We start from the raw sequence: 26,059 nt of genomic DNA, 5'->3' as shown, positions 1-26,059 counted from the left end.
GCTGGTCACGTGAACCCCTAGAAATTGGCGCAACAGGAGGTCCCGAGGGTGGGTGGTTGAAATACGATATGTTGTAAAACAACTTCCGGTGAAAATTTTGTTTGCGAGGAGCGACACAAGCGACACGAGTGAATTTTTATAAAATAGGAGAGCCATGCGAAAAGATTCGAATTGTATGTTTTTTTTTATTTGTCTGCAGTTTTCTGTTTTGAATAGTTTGTATTCGAACGCTATTTTGAAACCTAAGCAGGTTATTTGTTTGGAAAAGCTGTTCCTTGGCGTGGATATATTGGCAATTCTACCAACCTGTTATGGCAAGTCCTTAATTTACCAGCTTTTGCCTTTGATGCTGTTCGCTAAAAGAGCATTGGAAGAACGTACAAATCAGCAACTTTGTACTGATGAAGTGACCTCTGTGCTGCTTGTGATATCTCCATTGAACGCTTTAATAAACGATCAAGTTCGAAAGTTATGTGCGATAGGACTTAGAGCATCGGCGATAAATATTCAGCCACAACAAAATATTGACGATGAAATCGATTGTGATGTAACTGAACTTGAACAAAAAACGAAGCTGATCAAAGGATATTATAATTTGTTGTTTGCTCATCCTGAAGCGCTAATATCAAGCAAGTTTGGAAAAGAACTAGTGAACAGCGCTATATACCAAAAACATGTTTGCGCTATTGTAATCGATGAAGCCCACTGCATTCTTGAATGGTATTTATTATTGTTTGTCATATATATATTTATATACATTTAAATATTCCTATACGATGTCCTGAATTCAGTTTTTAGGCCATCTTAACTATACTTTATATGGTCTATATTGAAATCTAAATTTATTCTCCCTTAATGGTTGTATCATATAATGTATCACAAACGATCATATTTCGTCATTAAAACTATGTTATGTGAATTTTTTTAGGGGAGATGATTTCAGACAAGATTATGCAAAGCTAAGTGTGTTGTGTGCTGTCTTTCCAAAAGTACCACTTCTGGCTATGACGGCTACAGCAAATAAAAGTGACCGAAGGCAGATTAAGGAATCACTTGGCCTGCATAGTTGTTTTGAATTGATTGCAAACCCCAACAGAAAAAACATCTTCTATGAAAAGACATTCAGATATGGACAAGATATTGATGCATTTGAGCACATTTGCAGACCAATTGCAGTCGATTTGCTACATATGAAAATCGATTTCCCGTTGACTATTAATATATGCCACTTCGATGGTGTGGGTTTGTATACCGACTATTTGAAACCATACTTGGTATAAACCAATATTATCCAGCAGATTCCCTAGCCCTACCAAAAAACAGACTATTTGGACAATTTCATGCTCCACAGACAGCCAAGATGAAACAAGAAATTTTAGAACAATTGAGTCTGCAGTCATCAAAAATAAGGGTAGTTTTAGCTACAGTTGCCTTTGGAATGGGGGTGGACATTCCCTCAATTAGGCAAATTATACATATTGGGCCACCAAGAACCATTAGAGAATATCTCCAAGAAACTGGCAGAGCAGGTCGAGATGGAAAACCTTCAAAAGCCATACTGTATTACAATAACAGAGACATTGCTAAGAACAAACCAGGATTCCAGGATGAAGTACGAATGTATTGCCTCAGCGATGATCAGTGCTTGCGTACTCTACTGCTGCAATTTCTTGACATTAGCCAGCCTGAAGCAGTTTCACCAAAACATTCATACTGCAGTGTTTGCAAAACACAATGCTTATGTATTGAGTGTGGTTTAGCTGTTTAATAAACCTGCTAATACTAGTACAGTATATGTACAAATAAATGTAAATTTTGATGTATATAATAATCATAGTAACCATACAGCCATTTCAATTAAAGTTTCCTGCACCAATCTTTTTAACAAACGTCTCTGAATAATCTTAAATAGTTTAATTGTTATATTATAACTAATAAGGCAGTCCTTAAGTCGAAACACCAGGTTTTTTGTGTATATGGATATACAAAAAACCTGGTGTTTCGACTTAAGGACTTTTTTCTGAAGAGGTAATATGTTAAAGATTTGCACACTAACTCATGTGCTTAAGGCTCTTTTGGTTTGGTTTGGAAAATTCTATGCAGTGGCCAAAAAGTTAATATTTCCATACTATAATATTCTAGTTAATCATTCAGTGCTATAGTCTTATAATTAAATTACTGCTGTTTCAGTTTGTTTGCATAAACAATATTTATAATTCTTCATCATCTGATGTGTCTACTGGTCCGTGCTTTGTAATGTTCCTTTTGTGTTTATTTAGCCAATCATAAAAGGCAGCATTGTCTAATTTTGCTAATGGATCTGAAGATATATCTGAAAAACCATCATGAGAACGATCACCAATATTCTCAAATGGTTTCAATTCTAAGAGATCAGAAAGAATAATCTTTTCATCCTTCTCAGAAGACTTGTGCTTGTGAGATGATGCCTTCTTCTTGATCCCTACAGCATGGTCAAAGTTGCTGATGATTTCAGCAGTGCCCCCAGCAGCTCTACTTAACCGTTCAATTGCCTGGGGTGTTTTATTAGCTCCCATTCCTTTAATACCTTTTTTCAATTCTCGATTGAGGTTTTCTTGAAGAAGATCAATTTCAATATTGTTTGCTGCACCACCCTTCCAGTTAACAGTAGAAGCCCAACGAGTTTGATGAGCCTGTCTCTTTGTCAGAAACACTTCATCCTGCAAGATGCTGATTAGCATCTCAATGGCATAAGTGTTATGACCTGCGTGACTTTTAAAATGTTTCAAAAGCACCTTTCGTAGAGATGCAAGCCAATCACCGTCCCCCAATTTCACTGCTTCTTTAACACATTGAAGGGTAAAAAATAATCTTAAAAGGCATAATGAATATTCCCTTACCCTATCAATGTGGTCCTCATCTTCTGACTCCTCACCCGACTCAGAGTTATTTTGAGCTGGAAACAAGTACTCATCCACAAACTTATCCAGAACATCATCAAAGTACTGTTGTTTTTCCCCATCACCATGCAGTACATCATGTGGTGGAATACCACAGAATACGTGTAGAATTTTTATATAGCATCTTAAAAATAAGCTAAAAAATAAACAATAAAAAATGAGTCATTAATGATTAATCATGAAATAATAGTTTTAGTAGAAAAACTATGTGGAAGAAGAGACCCTAAAAAGAATTTAAGTGTGAGCTTAGTAACTTTTTAGGATCTTGGTAGGGGATGTATTCTAATTTAGAAGATTAGGGAGATATGTTGAGGAAGTATTTTGGAAGTAATAGCTAGATTAAGGAGTAGGGGTTCACCTATGTCCAACAGGTGTTAAAGAATAAAAAGCTTTTGGTTGTTTTGATTTAGGCATTTTTTTAGTAATGATGGGGTGGATGTGGGTTATGCAGTTATTATATACTGGGTGCCATTTTATCATGACACAATTTGTACCTTCAAAAAACTTCTTTTACAGTGCCAATCAGCAACCTTTATTGGATGAATATGATCCAGTCGATCTCGTGCTGTATGACATCCAGCTCTTAAATCTTTTGCACCAGCCAGGCGTACTCTAGTGAGTTGATCACCATAACAGGGTACTCTAACTGTTGCCAAAGGGTCATTAGGGTCAGCCGCAGGATGTACATGTGACAATGGTTGATCTGGTCTAGAAGTAGTTGCAGGCAGGAGTAGGTGTTGTTCATCTTCAGAATGAGACTGACTGCAGTCATTGTATGTGTCACTATCTGGAATGTGTCCAGCTTTAGCAAAAATCTTATGGACCCATGTTTCAAGCTGATCCAGAACATCGACAATCTCGCCATATTTCTTTTCATCCTTTAAAAGAACTGGAAATGGCACAACAATTGATTTAGCTTTCATTTGGTCACCATGCATGGAAGACTGGTCAGTGCTGTTTACCAAATCCTTTATAAAGTCAAATGCAGGGATGTTCTCACACATGATTTTTGCCGCTATCATTTTGTATGCTTGGCGTTGCTTTGCCAGGTCATCATCTCTTAGACCAACCAACTTGGCTATGTCAGTATGAGCTAACGACTGCTGGGGCTCTTCATCTTGCAAATGGCTTGATGATATGCGATCAAAAACTACAGATGTTGCAACAGCATGCACACTTTTGTTTTGATGATCAGATCGCATATCATGGACCTTTTCCTCCCAGTCAATGTTATCAAGTACAAAGGAGAAAGTTTTCCCAGCCTTCACTTCTTCAACCACTTTGTCAAGAAAGTGTGTGCCAATCTCATCTTGAATAGTATATTTCTTTGTCTTTTCGAGGCATATACCATACTTATTAAACCTTTCATATACCTTAAAAAATATTGTAGGTATTGTATCATTTCATGTTTATAACTAATCAAAAAATTTTATTTAACAGGCAACAATGCTCAAACAGACTTCTGTTTGACCTTTAACATCTGCAATCTGCACTGGAGAACTTCCTGTACAAAGTCTAATGCGTGCCGCAGAGAATGCAGAGAAGATAAAAGCCTTTGATATTGAAAAGCATCAGGCACATGTTAACCTATCTCATATTTTGCCTATTGCTGAATATATATAAAAAAACGTAATCGATAAAAGGCATAATCGTCTTACTGGCGATTGCAAGGAATTGGGAATCAAAGTTAATTTGCACTTATCATAATTGGAACGAGTTCAAAAAAAAAGACAAAAACTTTGTAACAGTGGGATCGGCGGATGGGGATGACACATCAAGCTTATTTAATGAGAAATCTCAAACAGCTGAATAAACATTTGCAGTCCATAGAGTTATATGACTTATAACTGAAACTAGGCTATTGTTTATTGTTTATCCTCCCTTGGCCTGTAGATACTTTTTTACACCGAATCAACCGGCAGTCTTGAGAAGTTGAAAAAAAACCTCTTATACTCAATACCCACAATTAAAGGAAAAGAACAAATAATATCACAGTGCATGTTTACCTCGGTATTCGCACCACTATCCGCCAGAATTACACTGTTAATACGCTGGAAATAACTCAACTCGTGGCATCTTTTGAACATAATCACCCCGTATATCAATGTCATTGGAACAATCCGCGTTTCCGAAATATTGAGTTCCAACATTTCTGCTAAAATTCTGTAAGTCGCAGGGCATATCGTGCGCAACTCCGTCTATCTGATTTGCTCTGGTGAAAAGGTGCTCAATCCCTCAAATGACGGCTGCGAAGCTTTGAATTCGTCTCTCTTCTAGCTACTTCACGCAATTCATCATTAATCCTTTTTAGTATTTCATCGAATGACGCGTCCTAGCAAAATGTAACAATTTTGCATAATGTTAAGGACTGAAATTTATTATTTAGTACTACCCGTTTAATTTTGTTTTTACCTGGTAAGGGCCTTTGCTTGAATTCAATTGCAGTTATCAAGACAGCTGCGGCGAGAGCCCACACTTCCATCTGCTTCACTGGTTCTCGAACTCTTAATGCTGCTCATGGCTACAGATGGCGATGATTCGTTGATGCATCTCTTTTTCGATGTCAAAGAACTTTGGGTTTCAGTCACTATTCTCCTAAACTTGGCAAAATTGTCAAGCCTTCTCTCGCAAGGCCGACATAAAAGTTTAGGAAGCCCGTCCTCATTCGCAAGAGTTCCACCATTTACAAATTCTGCGACACAAAGAAGGCTTTTATTTCGCACTAGAAATAAATTTTTGCAGTGCTTCTTATCGAAAACGCCAGCACAAAGGCGACACTTGCACTCCGACAACAAGTCAGATTTCGGATAAAGTTTCTTTGGAGTTTCCTTTCGCTGTGCCATAGCTTGGGAGCAACCGATACTGAAGTTTTTTTAAGTCTGTATTCGATTATAACTATGCGCTCCGAATTCAAGGTGCAAAACATACCTCCAACGACGCACATTAAAGCAAAGAGGTGTGAAAAGTTTTTGTGCGGTGACATATTTCATATAAAATAAAAGCAAAACCGACAAGGCCAACAAAGTGCCGAGATTTTTTCGTTTCACACCTGATGATCAATCTCCTGGCTTTTTAACAATTCCCTCTACCACTCCTCCCTAAGAGGCAAAGAGGCGCCAATTCGAATTACCCCCAATTTCTAGGGGTTCACGTGACCAGCCGCAACCAGGGTCTTCGCCGCAGCGTGTCCGAGGAGCGTAGGTAAAAGACCCTGGGTACGAGGTTGGGCATCTAAATGCGAATATGTATGCGAAACAATACGCGAACTGTATTGTTTATGTTCAGAAGCTCTATATTAAAGACTGGCACGTGCGCCGGAGTTAACGCCAGAACGACGTCTTGTTCAATAAACGTTGTCCTTCTCAAGCCCAAACTCTCAAGCTCTAACCGTATGTGCGAGATATTATGCATGCATTGCCCCTATTTACTGTATTGAACTATATTTACTATATTTACTGTAAGAAAGTTGTCTTGTTAGTTGTTATATATACCCATGCAGGACGCCGGAACAGAAGATATCTGCACAAAAGAGTGAAAAGACTCAATTGACTGGCTGATTTTCGATCTCTCGATTTTCCGGACTTGAATAGAACAAATAGGGTTACAACCTTTCGCGTTCAGAGCTAAAGGTTTTTTTAAAGAACACACTGTCTAGTTAGCACTCTAATTCATTCAATTCAGTGGCCTGATTTTAAAGCTGGAATATTTTTTTAACTCGGAGTTATAAATTTGTCAAAGTGTAAACTATATAGGCAAGATATCATAAGTTTTCAATATGATTGACTATTTGACAAATATATTTTGCTGTGTGTCTTGTAGAATACACAGTTTGCAATATTTCGTAATATTAGTTGGCGGCACGATGACGCGTATATAGCGGCCATGTTGAATGACCCTGTATATTATACACTTAATGTATGCTCCCAAGGGGAATAGTGAGTTTTATTTTCCGAAGAGTCTGAATGTTTCCCGAGAAGAAGTCGAGGAAAACATTGAGACTCGAGGGAAACCATTTCCCGAGGTAGTATACATTAAGTGTTTTGTTATATAGGAACAAAATATACATGTTACATAACAATTTCATTTAAAAAAACCCACTTTACTTTGTTATAACAAGAAGCGGGCAACAATTTTTCACTTGTTTCCCTGGCAGAAAATATTGCATTCACTTAAAGTCATGTGACTACGAATGAACCAATCACATTTAAACTGACACAGCACCTATATAACAAAATATAGTTATTTACCGGTATAAAGCCCAGGATTTGTGAAACTGTCCCTTGATATAAGTAAAATTTAGAACTGATAGGGCTACTCATTGTATATAAGTTGAATAAGGTGATGTTCCCTTAGTAAAACTAGATCATTTTACGAGGAGACTCCATTGCCATTGGATCTCTCGGGGAACAGATTCGAAGAAGGGAGCTGTAACTGCGGCTATCAAAAGAATGACTGATAGAACACTAGATTAACCAAACATAATAAAATGAGTATTAAGTTCTGTATATTAACAGACTCGTATATTATAGTTCACGCAACCTAGCTTGGAAGTACATATTTAATGCATAAGATGTAGCTATATAGCTAGGTTCAGCCATTCACAAGATGTATGAGAGTATCTTTAAACTTATCGGCTTATCCACCATTTAAGCTAAACGCCTTTTGAACAACCGTGGTCTGCATATATGCACTTAAATAAAATAAACAAGATAGAATAGTCCGGCTCTTCTGGAAGTAAATGAAACAAGCAGGCCTATATATATGCAATTAGTAGACAAATTGTACCTGTACTTTTTGGTCTGTTTTTAATTTCGCGTTCTTTAAAAGCAAACAAAGCTTATATATATATAAATACATAAGGATTACGAAAATGAATTTCGAAATTTCGCATCTAAATTTAAACTTTGAACCACCCTTGTGTAGTTGTGTTTGCCTTAGAAACGTATCGAAACCTCACGTTTTTACGGAATTTAAAATAATGAGATCTTAGAACTTATTAGTATACCTCAAGCGTTTCTGCGTAATTGCAGTTAACGCTTTAAATAGACGTTAATGACATCAAACCGCCAGCTAATAGTTTCGTTTCAGATTAATAATATACGCGATGTTTGTCTTCCTACTAAAACCCAGCCGGAAATTGCGCCCTGTAATGAAAGTACACGTTCAAAACTGCATAGCAAGTTCAGCTGCTGAAACACATGAATAAATGATCGTGTACCGCTATTTACTCAATTCATATCTTATCAATTTCTGGTGGATTTTGGTGGTTTTGTTTCGGTTCGTGGCAAGCCGGTAAGTCATACAAGAGCGATAAAGTATATGAAGGGATTTAGCTGTATTAAATTGTAAAAGGATCAATTTCGTTTCGTTGACATAGAAAGGTAGTTTGTTTGCTAAGTTATAAATCCAGCTTGGTATATGATATTTTTGGTTTGTAAATTGTACGCCTACGGTCTTGTGATATAGTGCACATGCAATCAATTCTATGGGGAAACCTAGAATATAGAGATCGACAAGCTGAAGAATTGAACTACATACAGTAAGTTCAGTAAAGATTCATATGAGACGGAGATATTGAAACAAACGTAATAATCGACTATAGGCATATTACAACAGGTCGACAAACCGAATTGGTCCTTGATGTAACTTTCATGGATGACTTGCAAAATATCAGTCGCTTAAAACGCGCTTCGACGTCTTAACCAGGTGTCACAATCGACAAGTGAGCTGGGTGAAATGTTGAGTCATATATGTTTGGGAGAACACCGAAATAATTAGCCGTTTTGAGCCAATTAGAGACATTTTAACTCTGTGATCCTGTATATATTTGGCATTTCTTTTAGAGCAATCCGTTGGACTGATTTAAAACAACAAGGGCTGAAAAGTGAAGAAGATTGCAGCGCCTGGTAGAGCCATACACTCCAGGATTTGTCAGTTTTGAACAGGTTTATATAATTGTGCGTGGATGATTTGAGATTATTTACCAATATACTCTACAGATAATGCTGAACAATAGTATCAGTATCACCATGTATCCTGTGTTGACCCTTAATAGCTATGCCAATTCCACAACAACAACCGGCGACGACAACCGCGTTATACAGTCTATGATTCCGGTTTTCGTGTTGATCGCAGTGCTGGCGTTATTCGGGAACTTACTCGTCGTATTTCTGTTTATACAAAACAGCGGATGGCTGAAAAAGGCGCATAGTAATCTAATTCTTGCGCTGGCGATTACAGATATCCTGACGGCGATTTGTGTGCTGTGCGTGCCTTTATTCATTCACGAAAACGACGTTTACACTGTTCCCAAGAACGGCTTGCTGAGAGAGCTTTATTGTCGTATTGTATGGTCCCACTATTTAGTATTTTCGCTTGGCGTAACCTCGGTTTACCTGTGTCTATCCCTAGCCATTGAACGTTGGCTTGCCATCAGAAGACCTCACTTTTACACGCAGCATTTACAATCAAAACGCGTAATTGGCCTTTTGGTCGTAATCCCATGGCTAGCCGGCTTCGCGTTCGAGAGTTCTGCAATAATACGGACGACAGGCGTGATTCTACGGGACGGCACGACCAGCTGCGAATGGAATCCGGACACGTCCGAATGGGGAATTCGCGTCGCAATCGCCGTGATCTCGTTTAGCGGCATGATTTTGATACCCGGAGTATTTGTGGTTTTGGCCTACATACACATCTTGCTCAAAGTCAAGGTGACTTATAAACAGGACACCGTAAGGCATCGAGGCAAATGGAGGCGCGCTGATAGCTTAGATTTCAAGAGGGTGACCCTCATGGCAGGGTTGGCATCGATTGTTTTGTTGATTTGCTGGCTACCAGGTCAATTTTACTTCATGTTATCCCAGATGGGGTACGTCAAGGTTCATGTGACGGCCCACCGCTGGTTAAATGTCCTGGCTCTATCAAGCTCGGCTTGGAATCCTATAATATACTCGTTCTCGAACTCACAGTACCGAAAAGGATTTAAAAAAGAGCTGTCGAGATTTCTGTGCCTGTGTAAGTTGTGGAGAAAAGGCTCTTATAGCGTTAGACAGCACTCTGGGAATGCTGCCGTTGCTAAGTCTGGAAAGGAATTAGGCCACTCGCCTGGACTTGTAGGCACTTCGGTCTGAAGGCACAATTTACAGGGTACTTGAAATGAATATTTATTTTACTAATCTTTCTAGAGTGCTTTAAGATCTGAGCATATATATATATATATATATATATATATATATATATATATATATATATATATATATATATATATATATATAAAAGAAATAAACTTATGACAGGTAGACTTACACCATGCTGTCTTATCAACGACTTTATTTAACAATTATTCGCCGAAGGCGTGGTAAATATCGCGTAATAATCCGAGGTCAGAATGACCAGAGGCCAGAATTTTCAATAATCACCGTGAAATTGGGCCTGTTATCCAATTTGCGTGACTACCTACATGGGCTTAGAAATATGTTAAAGATTAGGTCGGGGGGCGCCGATCACGAGGTGCCACCATCGTTGACGTCGAGCATGAAATTCGATTAAATTTGGAAATGGTTCGTTCTGAAATTGAATCACCTGAGGATTTGCCATCAAACTCAGAGTAGCGATGCCAAAGCTCTACCATCTTGCAGTATTCAGCACTTATTTCATACGAAGAATTGGAATATCTGTATATATATATATATATATATATATATATATATTATAATATATATATTATATATATATTTTATATATATATATATATATATATATATATATATATATATATATATATATATAAGTTAATCACAAAAACATAACGTTTCGACTTTATTATCTTTCTCAAGTGAACTAAATATTACAGGCTTCTCCTTTATATACCTACCTAGATTAAAATTAGCATACATAGTTATCCATTTCAATATTCAACCCAGAGGGGTACATTGTCTTAAGTCTGTCGATCCAATACTTTTCCCTAATTGTAGGTTCTGCTGGATTAGTTTTATCAATAATAACTATCTCACAATCATTAACTAAACCATTGTGCTCTTTTGTTAGAAAATGTGAATGAAAAAAACGCTTGTGTGTGGTCCCGATTGCAAATCGCTTTCTTTTGACATGCTTTATAATTATTCCATCTCAAACGAAATTTATCCGCTGTCTGACCAACATATTGTTTACTAAATACTTTACATGTAAGGAGATAAATCACACACTTAGAGTCACAGTTAAAGTGATGGTTCACTACATATTGTTTACCATTAGCTGTGCATCTAAAAGTGTCGGTCTCCTTTATGTTATAACATGTCAAGCATCTAGGTTTCTTACATTTCTTACATCCTTTTTCTCTTATTAATGGTGGTACTTTCGCTTTAACCAAATAGCTTCTTAAATTCCGACCAGTTCTAAATGCCGCAAACCACGAAGGTTTACAACCAAATTAATAATTTTTCGGAAGAGATTGTGAAGTCTTTGACCAATGAAAGCAATGATATGTTTAACCGGCTTCACGAGCAGAGAAACATCTCTGAGAATGAACTTAAGTATTTTTCGTACAATTTTAAGAACTCGTGTACGGTAGGTAGATAGTATTTGCTACCTAAGATTCATAAAAGGTTACTTTATGTGCCAGGACGTCCTGTCATATCGAATTGTGGGACTCCTACAGAAAAGGCTTCTGAGTTTTTAGACCACCATCTCAAGCCTATTATGAGAGCTGGGAAGTCTTACATTCGAGATACAGGGCATTTTCTGGATAAATTGAAAGAAATAGGTAAACTTCAGGAAAATGCATTGCTCGTTACGGCCGATGTTACGAGTCTCTATCCTAGTATCCCACACGATGATGGTCTGCGAGCACTCTATAACAAGCTAGAAGCACGTGAAGATAAAAAAGTGTCATCAGAAAATCTTATTAATTTGGCGGAATTTGTCCTTAAAAATAATATTTTTGAGTTTAATTCGCATATTCGCATATCTATCGTCAAACTTCCGGGACGGCTATGGGCACTAAATTTGCCCCGCCATATGCATGTATCTTTATGGATATGATAGAGACGGAATTTTTGGAACAACAAGAGATAAAACCATGGGTGTGGCTACGGTATATTATGATATCTTTTTTATTTGGTTAGAAGGTGAGGAAAAACTATTAAAGTTTATGAACAGTTTTAATGAATTCCATCCCAGCTTGAAATTTACTTATGAGTACTCGCAGACCAAGGTAAATTTTCTTGATGTAACGGTGGAAATTGATGATGGTCAGTTCAGAACAAGCCTTTTCTGTAAGCCAACTGACTGCCATCAATATCTACACTATGAGTCATCGCACCCTGCACACGTCAAAAGATCTATAGTATATAGTCAGGGCTTGCGACTTAAGAGAATTTGCTCACGTAAGGAAGATTTTGAGAAACATCTCGAGGAGCTATGTAGTTGGTTTAAAAACAGATCATATCCTACATGGCTTATTGAGAAGGAAACTAAGCGAATTAAGGAGTATAATATAGAACAAAGCAAGGTAGTTAAGGAACAAAGATGTAAGACTGGAGTGCCTTTAACAATAACTTTTCATCCTTTGCTAAAGCACTTCGGTCTGGTGATTAAGAAAAATCTGCACATATTGTATCTAGACGCAGAAGCTCGTAAAGTATTCACCCCAGAACCTTTTGCGGCATTTAGAACTGGTCGGAATTTAAGAAGCTATTTGGTTAAAGCGAAAGTACCACCATTAATAAGGGAAAAGGGATGTAAGAAATGTAAGAAACCTAGATGCTTGACATGTTATAACATAAAGGAGACCGACACTTTTAGATGCACAGCTAATGGTAAACAATATGTAGTGAACCATCACTTTAACTGGACTCTAAGTGTGTGATTTATCTCCTTACATGTAAAGTATGTAGTAAACAATATGTTGGTCAGACAACGGATAAATTTCGTTTGAGATGGAATAATTATAAAGCATGTCAAAAGAAAGCGATTTGCAATCGGGACCATACACAAGCGTTTTTTCATTCACATTTTCTAACAAAAGAGCACAATGGTTTAGTTAATGATTGTGAGATAGTTATTATTGATAAAACTAATCCGGCAGAACCTACAATTAGGGAAAAGTATTGGATCGACAGACTTAAGACAATGTACCCCTCTGGGTTGAATATTGAAATGGATAACTATGTATGCTAATTTTATTCTAGGTAGGTATATAAAAGAAGAAGCCTGTAATATTTAGTTCACTTGAGAAAGATAATAAAGTCGAAACGTTATGTTTTTGTGATTAACTTATAAATGGCTTTTTGCCAGGTGATTGCCCTATATATATATATTTATATATATATATATATATATATATATATATATATATATATATATATATATATATATATATATATGAATTTATTAATTTCATCAAAATTTTGCGAAATGACTGTTGTGCATTGACGTTTGAACATATACAAATTTTTGTCTCGACCAATCAAGAGTTTAGTAGTTCACAAAGGCGAATGCGCACAACGTAGGAGACCGTCTATGACGTGAGGCCCATTGCATAAGGGCGAATGACTTCGCATTGCACATCATGGGTGTAAATATCCGCTTCGCGCCGCCTCGGGATGACTTTTAAGATCACATTTTGTGTCAGGGACACTTTTTTCGTTATCCCTAACCCTTTTCCTTTTTGTTTCCCGATTCCCCATTTTTGGTTTCAAAGACAACCTATACTGAGTACCATTTTCACAATTTTTCGTGTGTTGTCTTTTATTGTTAAAAACATGATCTAATCTATTGTTCAATAAAGTCAATAAATCTAGTCTAATCTATTGTTCAACAAAACGCCTTGATATAAATTCTTTAACTATATTAATAACAAAACACGTATACGTCTCATGCGTTCTAAGGGTCTTAAAATGTACACTCAATCAATTTGTTCCAAACTTTGAATGCATATTACAGTTGCGAAGCGTTCTATAACGCCACATTCTCCTCTGGCCCTGCCTTTTCAATAATCGTTTCCAAATCTTTTACGTTACGCGGGTCCAACAACTTGTAAATCTCCATAGCCATTTTGGCGTACTTCACGGCTTCTTGGCTATCAATTTCCCCGTCGCTATAAGTTATCGCCAACTGATAATACACCAATGCTCGACATCGGGTGTTCTTTTCAGCGAGTTTGTCGGCAATGTCGCGCGCTTCTTCTAACCTTTTCACTGATTCATCAAAACGACAGAGATAAGCAAGGCACACGCCACAATTCTTCAGCAAGAACACAAACGCCTCGTTAGAATCAAGTTTCATTGTCTTGCGCAGATTTACGGCATCAGTGTAGTACCCGAGTGCTTCTTCGTTCTTATGCAGGTTAAGAAATAAGTCTCCTAACAGTTTATTGAGTATGCAAGTTAATTCGTGGTCGCCCAACACATCTTTGGATAACGACAAAGCTTCATCGTAAAATAATTTGGCAGAATTCATGTATTCATCGTACCTTTCTTTGTCTTTGCGGAAAACATTTGCACGTTTCTTCTTTAAATTTCCTCGTTCCATTAGAATATGTGCCTCAGCAACTTTATCTTTAGTACTTGCTTCCTTGTCATCAAGTAACGGCGGTACATCATCTTCCTGGGGATTAGTAGTTGTTGCACTTGTTTCTTTGTCTAGATCGTAACGCGCGAAAGAATGATAAGAAAACATGAATAAGGCCCGATCCTCTCTCATTACAGCCTCATTTTTGTAAAATGCTGCCTTAATGTCCTCCATTCTTTCAAAGTATTCCTGAGATTTCCATGCTGATTTACGACCTTCTTGATCAGCTACCAGACATTTGAAAAGGATCTCAATACATGGTCGACTTTCGGCTAGTTTCATACAAGATTCAAAGAAACTCCTCAAAACCGTTACAGGAAGAAGATCCCAGCTGAAGTTGTAAAAGAATCTCGCCGAAGCAATGTAAATATCACTTCCTCTCAACAGCTGGGGAATGTTTGGATTGGTTTCTCTATCTTGGCTGCAGATTTTCAACGTTTTCTCGACATTGTGGATATCCTTTTTAAGTGACTCCCTGGCGCCAGTAAACCCGTTGGGCGAATAACAATCCCATGTCCATGAATGGCACATGTGTAGAAAATGACTCACCATAAATTCTTGAGCCGCTGCTTTTTCATGTTGAAAGCTGTCATTATCAGCCAAGAAGCGTCGGATGAGCGAATGAATCACGAAGCGCTTATCGCTACTGCTTTCTATTAAACTTCGAGCAACGAGATTTTCTAAAAAATCTTGGGTTTCCAAACTATTTTTCTCAATAACCTTTTTCGCGGATTTACTTCGGAAATTCCCATCAAACACAGAAAGACGAACCAAAGCTTTTTGTTCCTCATCCTTCAACATCTGAAAAGAAAATTCGAAGGCTTGTTGAACAGGCTTCAATGTTTCCATAGGCTTCTTTCTTAACCATTTTGTTAACTTCGAAGGATCATCAAGATCTTGAATTCGTTTTCCTGCGAGACACAAAGCGAGAGGAAGGAAGCCACACAGTTCAGCCACGTCAGAGAGGTATTTATCCTCCACCATCTCATCACTAGGACAACACTTTCGCAAAAGTTCGACACTAACTTGTTCATCAAACACTTTTATTCGTTTGTTTATAGCGATGGTTTGTTGATTCGGAATTGTGAATTCAGTTCTTGTCGTTGCTAGGAACTGCAAATATTGCTGTGAATTTTTGCGGAGCGTAAACAATAATTCATCAAAGTGATGTTTCTCGTTGCTTTCAAGCAGCTGCTCAATGTTGTCCATTACAAGGACAACTCTCTTCTCATTAATACTTCTCAACCATAACATCAACGACGATTCAGGATTTTCTCCAGAATTGATGCCAATGTCTCGACAGAGATGTAAAATCACGTCTGAAAGAGTTGAAACATTTCGCAGGTATGAGAAAATGACGACAAAGTCATGGGTATTTCTTAAATGATGGAAAACTTCAACTGCAACAGTGCTTTTACCAAAACCTGGTCCACCAACAATACAGACAATTCCACAGTCATTCTTAACCAAGGAAGATATTATTTCATTCACTTCAATGTCCCGGCCAATAAATATTTGTGGTTTGTCAAGAATAGAACTTTTCAGTTGGAACTGCCCACCCGTGACTTGAACGTTGACGATATCTTGTAATGACTTGATAGTAGTTTGTAATGACTTATATTTAATCTTCAAATTCTCCAACTCTTCTTCCTGACTTTCAATAACCTGCCTGTCAGAAGTTTGATCATCTTTCAAACGCTTTAATTCTTCCTTCATTTGGCTGACTTCTCCACCTAACTCAAAGCTCAATAATTCAAGATTTTTTAACTTGGTTTCTTTAACGTTGGTTATTCCATTAGTTTTAAGATCTATGATAAGCCTCGTGCACTCTTTAACTTCTTTACGGTTAAAAACTTTGTGAAGATCGGTTAAAAACTTCTTGGCAATATCAAAAGCATTGATACGGTTATGATCTGGCAATTCGTGACGAGGCGCATGAGCCCAAGAGTGCCTAACGTTGGAACGAAGCTGAATAACGAGGTTACGATCTACACGTCTGTCTGGGGCAAAGACCGCATCTTTCATCCATTCGAGGACGTTCAGAAGAGACGATAAATCAGTGGATTCGGCGTCTTTAACGGTTCTTTTGTTGTCTCCAAGAGCAGACATAAAGAACTTGGCAACCTCCCAAGAATCATTCAGCCACTTTGATGTGTCGCAGTTTCCGCGCCATTTGATCTGTCGTTTGTCTTTATTTCGATGGGACTTGGCAAGCTCATCGTACCAAGTCTTGCAGGAGTGGCAAAGATCGCGAGGATCCTTTTTTGTCAGGCAAACAGCAGGATTTGTACATTGCGGCAGCGAAAGACAAGGAAGCTTGGCATACCATTCTTCAATGATCTTAGTGGTGTACAAAGCAACAGGTTTGGTAATGAATCTGATTATTTCTCCAATGGTTAACCAGTTGTTGTGATCCTTGGACGAACACATTTATGGTGAAATGAATGGCCAAATTCTTAAAAAAATACATTGGGGTGACACATGTAAGAAAACCAATAAACCAAGTACATGTACATACTGTATCTATAAGCAACGAGTTACAGAAGTAACAACATCATGTTTCTAATAATTAACATGGAAGTAAGTATTTTTACTCCTTTAGACATGTACTGTAGCTAGTATTATAATTAATGTCATGATATGTATTCCCTGGAAACTCGGATAAAGTCCTCATTCTATTTCTTGTTCATGCAACTGCCCTTAAAATTTTAGTAAAAAATTGCAATTGTGTGGTAAGCATTTCAAAATGAAAATCAGCCAAACTTCTATCTAATAACTTCATTAACAATATGGTAATTTATATTAATACTTCTATGGTATTTATATTAATATTTCTTATTTCTTTATTATGTACCACTCTACAGTAACTTTTTATACTACATCTGGGTATTTACCAATCACAATTTAGCAGCACAGTCCTTACGCAAACAACATGTTTGAATGGTTCTCTCAACAAAATGGTATTCTAACTATTCTTCACATACTTTAGGAGCTACAGCACATATATTCTTCATAACCTAGAATTTATTAGGGTTCACCCTATTAGTGTTAAGAACAGTGTTAATGACAGTGTTCATGGTAGCATGTTACGTCTTGAACCATATTCAAGACATATACATGCATTGCCTCTAAAAAGTCAAAATGGTAATTGATTGATCATCCTTCTATATAATGCTGTTGTTGTTTTCTTGTAAGATGGATTGGTAGAAGCTGTCTGAGGATGCAGAGGTAATATATAATAAACCAGAGAGGTGCTGAAATCACCTAACGCTCGCCTGCACTGTTTGTCTAGAATAACGCTAAACTCTGTATGAAAGGTATCTGTATGAAGCACAAATTACCGATCTTTTTATTACAAATTACAAGGCTAAAATCCGCGTTGGAAGGTAATATTAAGCACAAACTTCAGATATTAGTCGTGACCTCATAATTACTGGCCAAAACTGGCCTCGGAATGACATTAGTTTTATTTGTGACCAACATTTCTTCCGTTTCTCGCAATCCGCGCACGTGATATCAACAGGTAAGTTAACGGACCAGGCAAAAGTACCTGCTTTACTGCTATTTGCAATCAAACGCGCCGCGCGCCGAATTTTTATCGTTGTTTACTCGCAGTTAACGTGACGTTTACCCATACTCAACGTTACGTTCATCCCTACTCAACGTTACGTTCACCTATTGCCAACGTTATGCGTGTTTCGTGAATAAATACTACAGCAGACGAACATTTTACAGTATACGAAGTGTTGTTCTTCCTCGAACCACAGGATACGTCATTGTCTGCTGACTTTTGTCTTGAGTATTAAATATTGGAAGACGTTTGATTTTTGTTCACGGTGGTAATGTGCTAAACTGATTTACCGCGATCAACTTCGACTGTGAAATAATTTTTGTCGTCCCTTGAATTCTTTCCTTGAAATGATGCAAATTAAAAATAAATAGAGCAACGATTTTATATAGTTTACTTTAGCGGTGACGTGCGTGTTCCTCGCGCATGTCTTTTAAAAAACAACCGAGAGGCGTGGCAAATGCATTTTGCTTTCATGCCTCTGCGTTCATACGTTTCTTTATCAAAATGGTGAACTACCAATTTAAAATTGAGTACAGTCCGGGAAAGTTTGTTATTTGTTTTCGTAATATCGATACAAGCTCGTACACATTTTATAATCTCGTTGATGACATCAAGAAACGCTGTCCTGGGTTTGCACATCTCACACCACAAACGATCCGTATTAGATTCCTTGACGACGACGGCGACTATATTAACCTGACAGAAGACGATCCTCAAAACGTAGATGAAATGTTGCAACAGGCTAAATTTGTTGAGGAAAGGAACGTAAGAAAAATCCAGCTTCGTGTATCTGAGCTGGATTCACCTTGCCCAGTTGTAAACCGATCCCCAGCGGACAAGAAACGCAAAATAGACACTGAACAGGGGAAAGGTGCCGTTGCGTTAAAGCCTCGTTCCTTAAATTTCACGTCCAAAACATCGCAATCCGATACAAGAAAAAGTAACGCGTGTACTAGTGACGACAATTCGCCGTTGAGCGCCCTTGAGACATACGTGTATAATGCACAAAAGAAAGTTGATGTTGAAAAATCCAAGTTGGAACAAATGCAACTTGAAAGACACGAGACTCTACAAAGACTTGAAGCTGCAAAGGTTGCTGCTGGCGATGCTGATGCGAAGACTTGCGGCAACTGCCATCTTCGTTTAGGACATTCACAAAAAAAGTGTACGTTAGAAAAATGTACAGACGTATTCTGTTGCGGCCAGGAGAAGCGTCATCCAGGGCAATTCAACAAACGCCGTCTTGATCAGGAGATTTCGAGGCAGGAAAAAGTTGTTTTGGAGGCCGAGGAAGAACTTAAAAGGCGAACGTCATCGGTCCAGATCGTGCAAAAATCTAAAACAAAACAAATTGAAAATAACCTCATTGATAACCACAAAGCTGATTATACTAACGAGCGGGGAAACCTTGACTGGAACTTAATTCGAAAACATACATTACTTATTGAAAACTATTGCAAAAAGCACATGAATGGCAAAATACCTGGAAAGCAATCTTTGTCGAACATTTTGAGGAAAGCCACCCAAGATTATAAGGAAAGCAATTACGGCAAAGCATTTGGGCGCTCCAAAAAGCGTAAAGGAAATCCAGCCAAAAAAACGTTAGAAGAACATGGCATTGATTTTCCTGGTGCGCCTCAAATATCATCAGATTCAGAGGATGAAGATTATTACGATCGCTTACCAGAGGTTGTAAGTAAGCAATCAACAGACTTGACGTCAAGAGCCATGCCACGAAATGTCGAGGAAGAAGAGAGTCAGTTGGAATTAGCCTTACAGGCTAGCTTGCAAACAAAGAATTATGTTGTCGATGCAGATAGTTATCCTCAACGTAGCGCCATAAATCCAGCTGCAATGCCAATGGCAATGCCGATGTTCTCGTATGATTATCCTAGACCTAACTATAACAACTGCTATTCTGCATCCTTAGTGCCACCTTACTATAACTATAACTATAGTCAACATGGACAGTCTGGTGTTTATCAATTTAATGCCGGCGCAAGCACTATCACTAGTTCACAAGCCATATCAGTAAATGACGCTGATGAGATTGATACAGCTATAACATCCGTTTCAAATGATGCCAGCCCTGTATTTGAGGATACCACTACTACGGAAGCCGAATCTGTAGCAATGGCTTTACTGAATCTCAACAGAAAGGAATAAAAAATCTATCCAGCATGTATATGTAAGTTTTATAAACATGCAGCTTGTATTGTTTCAAATTGTAACAATTGAACTGAACCGAAACTGTTATTTTTCAATTGTAACCTTTTATTGTTCAATTGTAACAATTGAACTGAACTGAGAATTTTACTGTTCTATTGTAACCTTACCTTGGCTTGTTTTAGGCTCAGCCTAGTTTGTTTTGTTTTCATAGCTCTAACAGACACTTGTTAGACGTCCTACTTGCCATTTCACGTCATGGGACGTAAACAATACAGAGGCGGGCGAGTCCCAATTGACAGTCACCTCGAAAGCATAAATTAATTAAGGCAGATTTGCAATAATATTAGGCTGAATTTTTCGTTTGATTTTTTTTCAATGTGACTGATCAAGGGAATCCTCTCCGTCTTTAGTTTTCGAAGGAATATTAAATGAACACATTAGTTTTTCATATTTATTTAACTGATAACAATGTCAATTGTTGTAACATGCATTATTAGCCCTTATGAGGTTTTTTACATTACTTATTACTTATAACTTACAAAGGCATGTATGGCCGGTTTGCCGAGTACTCTTGTCCCAAAAATTGGCGGTTGCCATTGTCATTGCTTGTCGAATTTTCGGGAAATATTATGTAAGCCAATGGTCCCCAAATTTTGTGACTAAGTGTTTGAGGTGCTCTCCAATGCCCGTTCTTTATATATATTGCTAAAATTTTCACATGAATATTGCATCGGTGGTTTGGACTTTCCCACGCAAGTATTAAGAACGCGTAGTTGGAAAACAACGACAACGTCGATTATATATATTCGTATTTCGAGTTTATATTAATGTATGTTTTCGTTTACAAACAATCATAGGAGAGAGAATATATGTCTAAAACAAACGTTTATTGTATAACGTTTGCTTCTATCTCTGGGCTCTTATACAAATAAATAATCAGTGTTTTTGTAGAACCCATGCATATCATTTGAACTTATGAAGTTAATTGCTTCATATATTGCCAACTTGATGTCATAGTGGACTACAGGAAGAAGGTCAAAATTCAAGGCATTTTTAACTTTCGAGAAAGCATGTTCCACAGGATTAAGATCAGGCGAATATATCGGTGTGTAGAGTAATTCTATACCCATTTCATGAAAAATGTCCTCCAAGATTTCCCCACCTTCATAATGATGACAACTCAAATTATCCATGATCACCGTGTCGCCACACTCAAGCAACGGTTGTTGTGTTGTCGGCGATGTATACTGACAAACCTCGTCAAAGAAATTTAAGAATTCAACAGTATTTGTGGGTCCATCTAATATGTTAAAATAAGCCACTCCATCGTACAACGACGTTAACGCATTCAATGTGTAATTCGGACTAGGGCACTTACGAGTTATTTCCACACAACGTTCCCCAACAGGGGCATGTCCGTAAAGCCTAGTTCCTACTTCAGGAATACGAACACCTGCTTCGTCGAAAAACTTAAGGGTATATGGGTTTTTGCTGCTTACATAATTCATAAATAATTGTGTGTAAAGCATGTTTTCGGGTGTAAACCTTTCTTTGGCTAAATGGGTTATCTTTTTCCTTGAATATTGTTTACCCGATGGCATCTTGTTTTTTATAGCCCGACTGATTGTGCTCAGTGAAATGTCTTCCTGCAGATCCATAGCTTCTAACTCCTCACAAATTTCAAGTAGAGTGACTGATCCTCTTCGAATTTTTAAAGCTTCGATCATTTCTAGATCTTCATTTGTTAACTTTTGACGATTACGGTTTGCCCCACCTTTCGGCATCGCAGACTCCATAAAGTCTTCGCAAAAATTTTTCCATATTTTTCGAACAGTACTTCTAGAAATACGAAATTTGGTCGCTATTGCCTCGTACGTTCCAGGGAAATATCTCGTTGCGATATTTCCCCCATTTAAAACGATTTCATCGATAATGCCCTTCCTTAAGTCTGTGCTTAACGCTTTTCCACTTTCGTACGTCCTACCACGCTTACTAAGCGGCATGTTAAAATTAACTTAAGGTATAAACAATGTTTTTGTCCAGACTTTTGTGTAATTGTAATATTGTATCTGTGGATTTCGTAGTGATGATTTGAGTGACGTTTTAGATATTAATTTTCAACTGTTAACTCATTAGAACTGGCCAATCAAAACATACGCGTTTTATTGTTGGCTAATTTTATTCAGTAAACACTGTGCTGGCGAGTGGCAAAGTGTGCAGTAAATGTAAAAAAAAAATTAATATACAGCGTTTCTTACGTTGATAACAACCCGTGAATTGTTACGTTGGCAATAGGTGAACGTAACGTTGAGTAGGGATGAACGTAACGTTGAGTATGGGTAAACGTCACGTTGACTGCGAGTAAACAACGATAAAAATTCGGCGCGCGGCGCGTTTGATTGCAAATAGCAGTAAGCCGGGCGCACACACAACGATTTTACGGTAGTTGGTCCATTCAGGTTCAGACATATAGGCAGCCCTTGCCCAGACATGTTTTCCTTCTCGTGGCGCTCGCGCCTCGCGCGTGTACGCGAGTCTACTTGGTCTAATATTATGACCAAGTATAGATCGCCAGTCGTCACATTTTGATGAAAACATCCATCTAGACAATCTAGACAGGAATGAATCGGCCGACTAAAATCGTCGTGTGTGCGCCTAGCTTTATGAAATAAACAAGATTGGATTTTTATATCTACACAAAAAAGGATTATGCATCAAACAACGAATAGGTATGTACATAAATCTTATAGGTAGTTCAAAGGGCCTCTAGAATTTAACTGGCTTTAATAATATATTTGCATGTGTATCTACATAAATAATATGCAAATATATGTCACATGCGTTTCCATTTGCCTTTTCATTCCGAGCCTATCGGCTTTCTACTTATAAATACTTATGTGGTAAAGCTTGTAATTGCGAATTATGAATTATCTGACAATATTCTTTAAACTTTAACGTTGGACTATGTTTTATATATATTCACTCCCTGAATGATTTCTATATTAAGCGATTGAATTTTGATACGGCATGTCACAACACAATCTCATAATTTATAATTGTACATGTACAATACAAACAAATGGTAGCATACAGGTGAAAATATTTGAAAGTTTCTCATTTGGCTTAGGGTTGTACAAATACTTTCGTTAAATATGATTCAGCTACAACTTTGAACTAAAAAAAACAGGGCTACACAATAGCCCTGAAAATCGTAATGAGCGTGATAACTCTGGATAACTCTAACGTTGACCTTATCATGATGCTAATAAGCTTAACATTTGCCTTATCATTCGATAATTTTGAGCAAAGCTCTCTTTATTATTGTATAAATGTGTACCAAATGGCACTGAATAGTCACAATGCATATCGATGACTTATATTTATGATGATTCCTCTGATGTAAAGCCATAATATTTAAAAAATATAGCATCTTAACATTGACCTTATCATTATGCTAATTAGCTTAACATTCACCTTATCATTTGATAATTTTGAACAAAATTCCCATTATTTTGTGGTAAAGTGTACTAAATGTCACCATATAGTCACAAGACATATTGATGAGCTATATTTATGATGAATCTTCTGATGCAAAGCCATAATATTTAAAAAATATAACATCTTAACATTGACCTTATCATTATGCTAATTAGCTTAACATTCACCTTATCATTTGATAATTTTGAGCAAAACTCTCTTTATTATTGTATAAATGTGTACCAAATGGCACTAAATAGTCACAATGCATATTGATGACTTATATTGATAATGATTCCTCTGATGTAAAGCCAAAGTATAGAAAAAATATAGCATTTTAACATTGACCTTATCATTGTATTTTGTTGTATAATGTTCACTCCCCCCTGGTAAATGGTTCTTTTGCAACAAATAGACTCCTTAAGTAGATAAGTTGAAAATAATGGGAAAATAAAAGTGGCATCTTAACATTCTACTTATCATGTAGTGTGGACGCGGACGGGGACAGGGACGGGGACGCGGACGCCAAGACTATAGCAATAGCTCTCTTGCACTAAAGTGCAGGCGAGCTAAAAACCTGTGGTTGTGTTTTAACACACACCAATCAAACTAATTTCGAATGACATAAAAAAGGAAGGATAATGCTTTGGATGATGCCATCATAACTGTGAGATTTACAGCTTATTAGCATCTATTTTTTATAATTCCTGTCTTTATTTGCAGTATGCTAACCCTAGAGAAGTTCTACTTTAAGGCATATGCATTTAACACTGAAGAATCTTACTACAAATTATATATACACCAATGCATGCTCTTCTACAATTCAACCCCATAAAAAAGTATCCCAGTTTGTGTAAATTTACAAAATGGATACCCCTGAGTCTAGTTTTAAAATCCCTGCAATTTTTGACAGTTGCAAACTTCATATGCAATAAATTTCATATGCCAAGGAATTAGGAATTTCAGCATTCCAAAATTTGGAATTTACTGTAGTAGATTTTTTATTGGTTATTATAAAAACTTTCATTGATTATATTTATTCAACTTTTTGAACGTAAATGAAAGAACAATTTGAACATACATACATACGCTCTATTTAAACACGGAAAGAACAGATAACCCGGGTGCACGAAACCTCAAACCTGGTATTAAAGTCTAGTATTGTTTAGAAATATACACACATAATTTTTGTATACACTGTGTGCATGCCCCAATAAATAATATGTTATAACGAGGAGTGACTCTATATCATATGGCGAACTGTTGTGAATGAACTGTAGTTACATTAATTTAAATCCAAACACTCACCAAACACAGCTAGTCTCCAACGCGTCGAATCATTTCATGAGAGAGGAGGCCTTCACTGATCGACTATGGTGCTGATGTTGGAACATAAGTTGAAAATTGAATAAAACTCGGTCAATTCATTGAAAATGACATAGAAAATTAAAAATAAACAAAATTTTAATTGGAAAATATCAAAACTTGGAAAATACAGATTCAAAATTCAGATTAAATTGCGATTTGCAAAACCATCCATAAAAGTAAAACTAACTTCACAATTCCCAGTGATAAATTCCAATGCTTCCACAACCCTTTCGAGAACTTTCTTTTTAAAATAGCTGAAATTTCGTAATTTTTTTTCTTAGTTCAATGTTCCAGACACAATAGCCCAAGACAAATTACATCCGCGTTAAAATTTAAGAAAATTTCAAAAAGTGAAAAAATGTAAATTTTTTTACACTACGTTTACCCTACTCCGGATCGGTCTGAAAACGATGCAAAAAAGTATCAAGCGCGTATTTGTTCGAAAACGTCAGCTTGCCGCAATTTTGGGAAGTATGGCAATGTTGTCCCAAAAAATGAACTCTAGAAGGAATGCTCGAGCTTGTTAGACAAGTCTATGGGACTACGATTAAAAAAAACAAAATCGAAAGAAGCGAAGGTATTGGACTCGTCCAGGTAGGACCAGTATCTGCTGGGAAAACATTATTTTGAGAACTTTGAATTAAGCAATAAAAGAATGTTTACTGTGAGCGACGATTATGTGTAAACGCCCGCAAAACCGCGCGGTCCGCGCCGGAATTCAAACGGACAAGTTAAGCGCAGTCAAATTCTGCTGTCACGTTTTCGCTCCAGAGTAGTGTAAACGTAGTCTCAGTCTCGAGAAAACCAACCTGTCAAATTTTCGTGTAAAAATTTGTAAAAAATCAATGTAAGTGAAGCTGAGCTTTTTAAAAGGGGGACATTTTTCTATTTTTTCACGTTTTTCCCGGACTTTTTAATTTTCAGTCTTTTCAGGAGACACAGGTTTTTAAATTATTTTTTCCCT

At 37.2% G+C, this 26,059-nt stretch overlaps 4 protein-coding genes across 4 annotated transcripts; 2 read left to right on the top strand and 2 right to left on the bottom strand.

Moving 5' to 3' along the window:
* The first annotated feature begins 327 nt into the window (after positions 1 to 327).
* Positions 328 to 1,280, top strand: LOC114520823 (ATP-dependent DNA helicase RecQ-like). The gene is made up of 2 exons (XM_028541155.1): positions 328 to 720; positions 929 to 1,280. Exons 1-2 carry the CDS (start codon positions 347 to 349, stop codon positions 1,278 to 1,280), a joined length of 726 nt encoding a protein of 241 aa, XP_028396956.1. The 5' UTR covers positions 328 to 346.
* A 796-nt stretch (positions 1,281 to 2,076) lies between these two features.
* On the bottom strand, positions 2,077 to 5,108 carry LOC114520934. The gene is made up of 3 exons (XM_028541282.1): positions 4,946 to 5,108; positions 3,434 to 4,312; positions 2,077 to 3,075 (listed from the first exon to the last, which is right to left on the bottom strand). The coding sequence occupies exons 1-3, from the start codon at positions 5,087 to 5,089 to the stop codon at positions 3,016 to 3,018; spliced, it is 1,083 nt and encodes a 360-aa protein (XP_028397083.1). The 5' UTR covers positions 5,090 to 5,108; the 3' UTR covers positions 2,077 to 3,015.
* A 2,757-nt stretch (positions 5,109 to 7,865) lies between these two features.
* LOC114520896 (rhodopsin, GQ-coupled-like) lies at positions 7,866 to 10,101 on the top strand. The gene is made up of 2 exons (XM_028541240.1): positions 7,866 to 8,231; positions 8,783 to 10,101. The coding sequence occupies exon 2, from the start codon at positions 8,942 to 8,944 to the stop codon at positions 10,070 to 10,072; it is 1,131 nt and encodes a 376-aa protein (XP_028397041.1). The 5' UTR covers positions 7,866 to 8,231; positions 8,783 to 8,941; the 3' UTR covers positions 10,073 to 10,101.
* Positions 10,102 to 13,621: 3,520 nt separating this feature from the next.
* Positions 13,622 to 25,167, bottom strand: LOC114520945. Its single transcript, XM_028541295.1, has 2 exons — positions 25,036 to 25,167; positions 13,622 to 16,965 (listed from the first exon to the last, which is right to left on the bottom strand). The coding sequence occupies exon 2, from the start codon at positions 16,938 to 16,940 to the stop codon at positions 13,896 to 13,898; it is 3,045 nt and encodes a 1,014-aa protein (XP_028397096.1). The 5' UTR covers positions 16,941 to 16,965; positions 25,036 to 25,167; the 3' UTR covers positions 13,622 to 13,895.
* Between the last annotated feature and the right edge of the window lie 892 nt (positions 25,168 to 26,059).

Source organism: Dendronephthya gigantea, unplaced genomic scaffold (genome assembly GCF_004324835.1).
Source record: "Dendronephthya gigantea isolate DGI-Jeju-01 unplaced genomic scaffold, DenGig_1.0 000018F, whole genome shotgun sequence".
Classification (NCBI taxonomy): domain Eukaryota; kingdom Metazoa; phylum Cnidaria; class Anthozoa; order Malacalcyonacea; family Nephtheidae; genus Dendronephthya; species Dendronephthya gigantea.
This window is presented reverse-complemented; position numbering and strand designations above follow the sequence as displayed.

Bases quoted from the DNA above. Each gene is read 5' to 3' on its own strand.
- LOC114520823 (XM_028541155.1), top strand. From the start codon at position 347: ATGCTGTTCGCTAAAAGAGCATTGGAAGAACGTACAAATCAGCAACTT. The intron at 721-928 runs GTATTTATTATT...GAATTTTTTTAG, and splicing joins GCCCACTGCATTCTTGAATG to GGGAGATGATTTCAGACAAG.
- LOC114520934 (XM_028541282.1), bottom strand. From the start codon at position 5,089: ATGTTGGAACTCAATATTTCGGAAACGCGGATTGTTCCAATGACATTG. The intron at 4,313-4,945 runs GTAAACATGCAC...ATATTTTTTAAG, and splicing joins ATAGTGGTGCGAATACCGAG to GTATATGAAAGGTTTAATAA. The intron at 3,076-3,433 runs GTACAAATTGTG...TTTATTTTTTAG, and splicing joins GTAAAAGAAGTTTTTTGAAG to CTTATTTTTAAGATGCTATA.
- LOC114520896 (XM_028541240.1), top strand. From the start codon at position 8,942: ATGCTGAACAATAGTATCAGTATCACCATGTATCCTGTGTTGACCCTT.
- LOC114520945 (XM_028541295.1), bottom strand. From the start codon at position 16,940: ATGTGTTCGTCCAAGGATCACAACAACTGGTTAACCATTGGAGAAATA.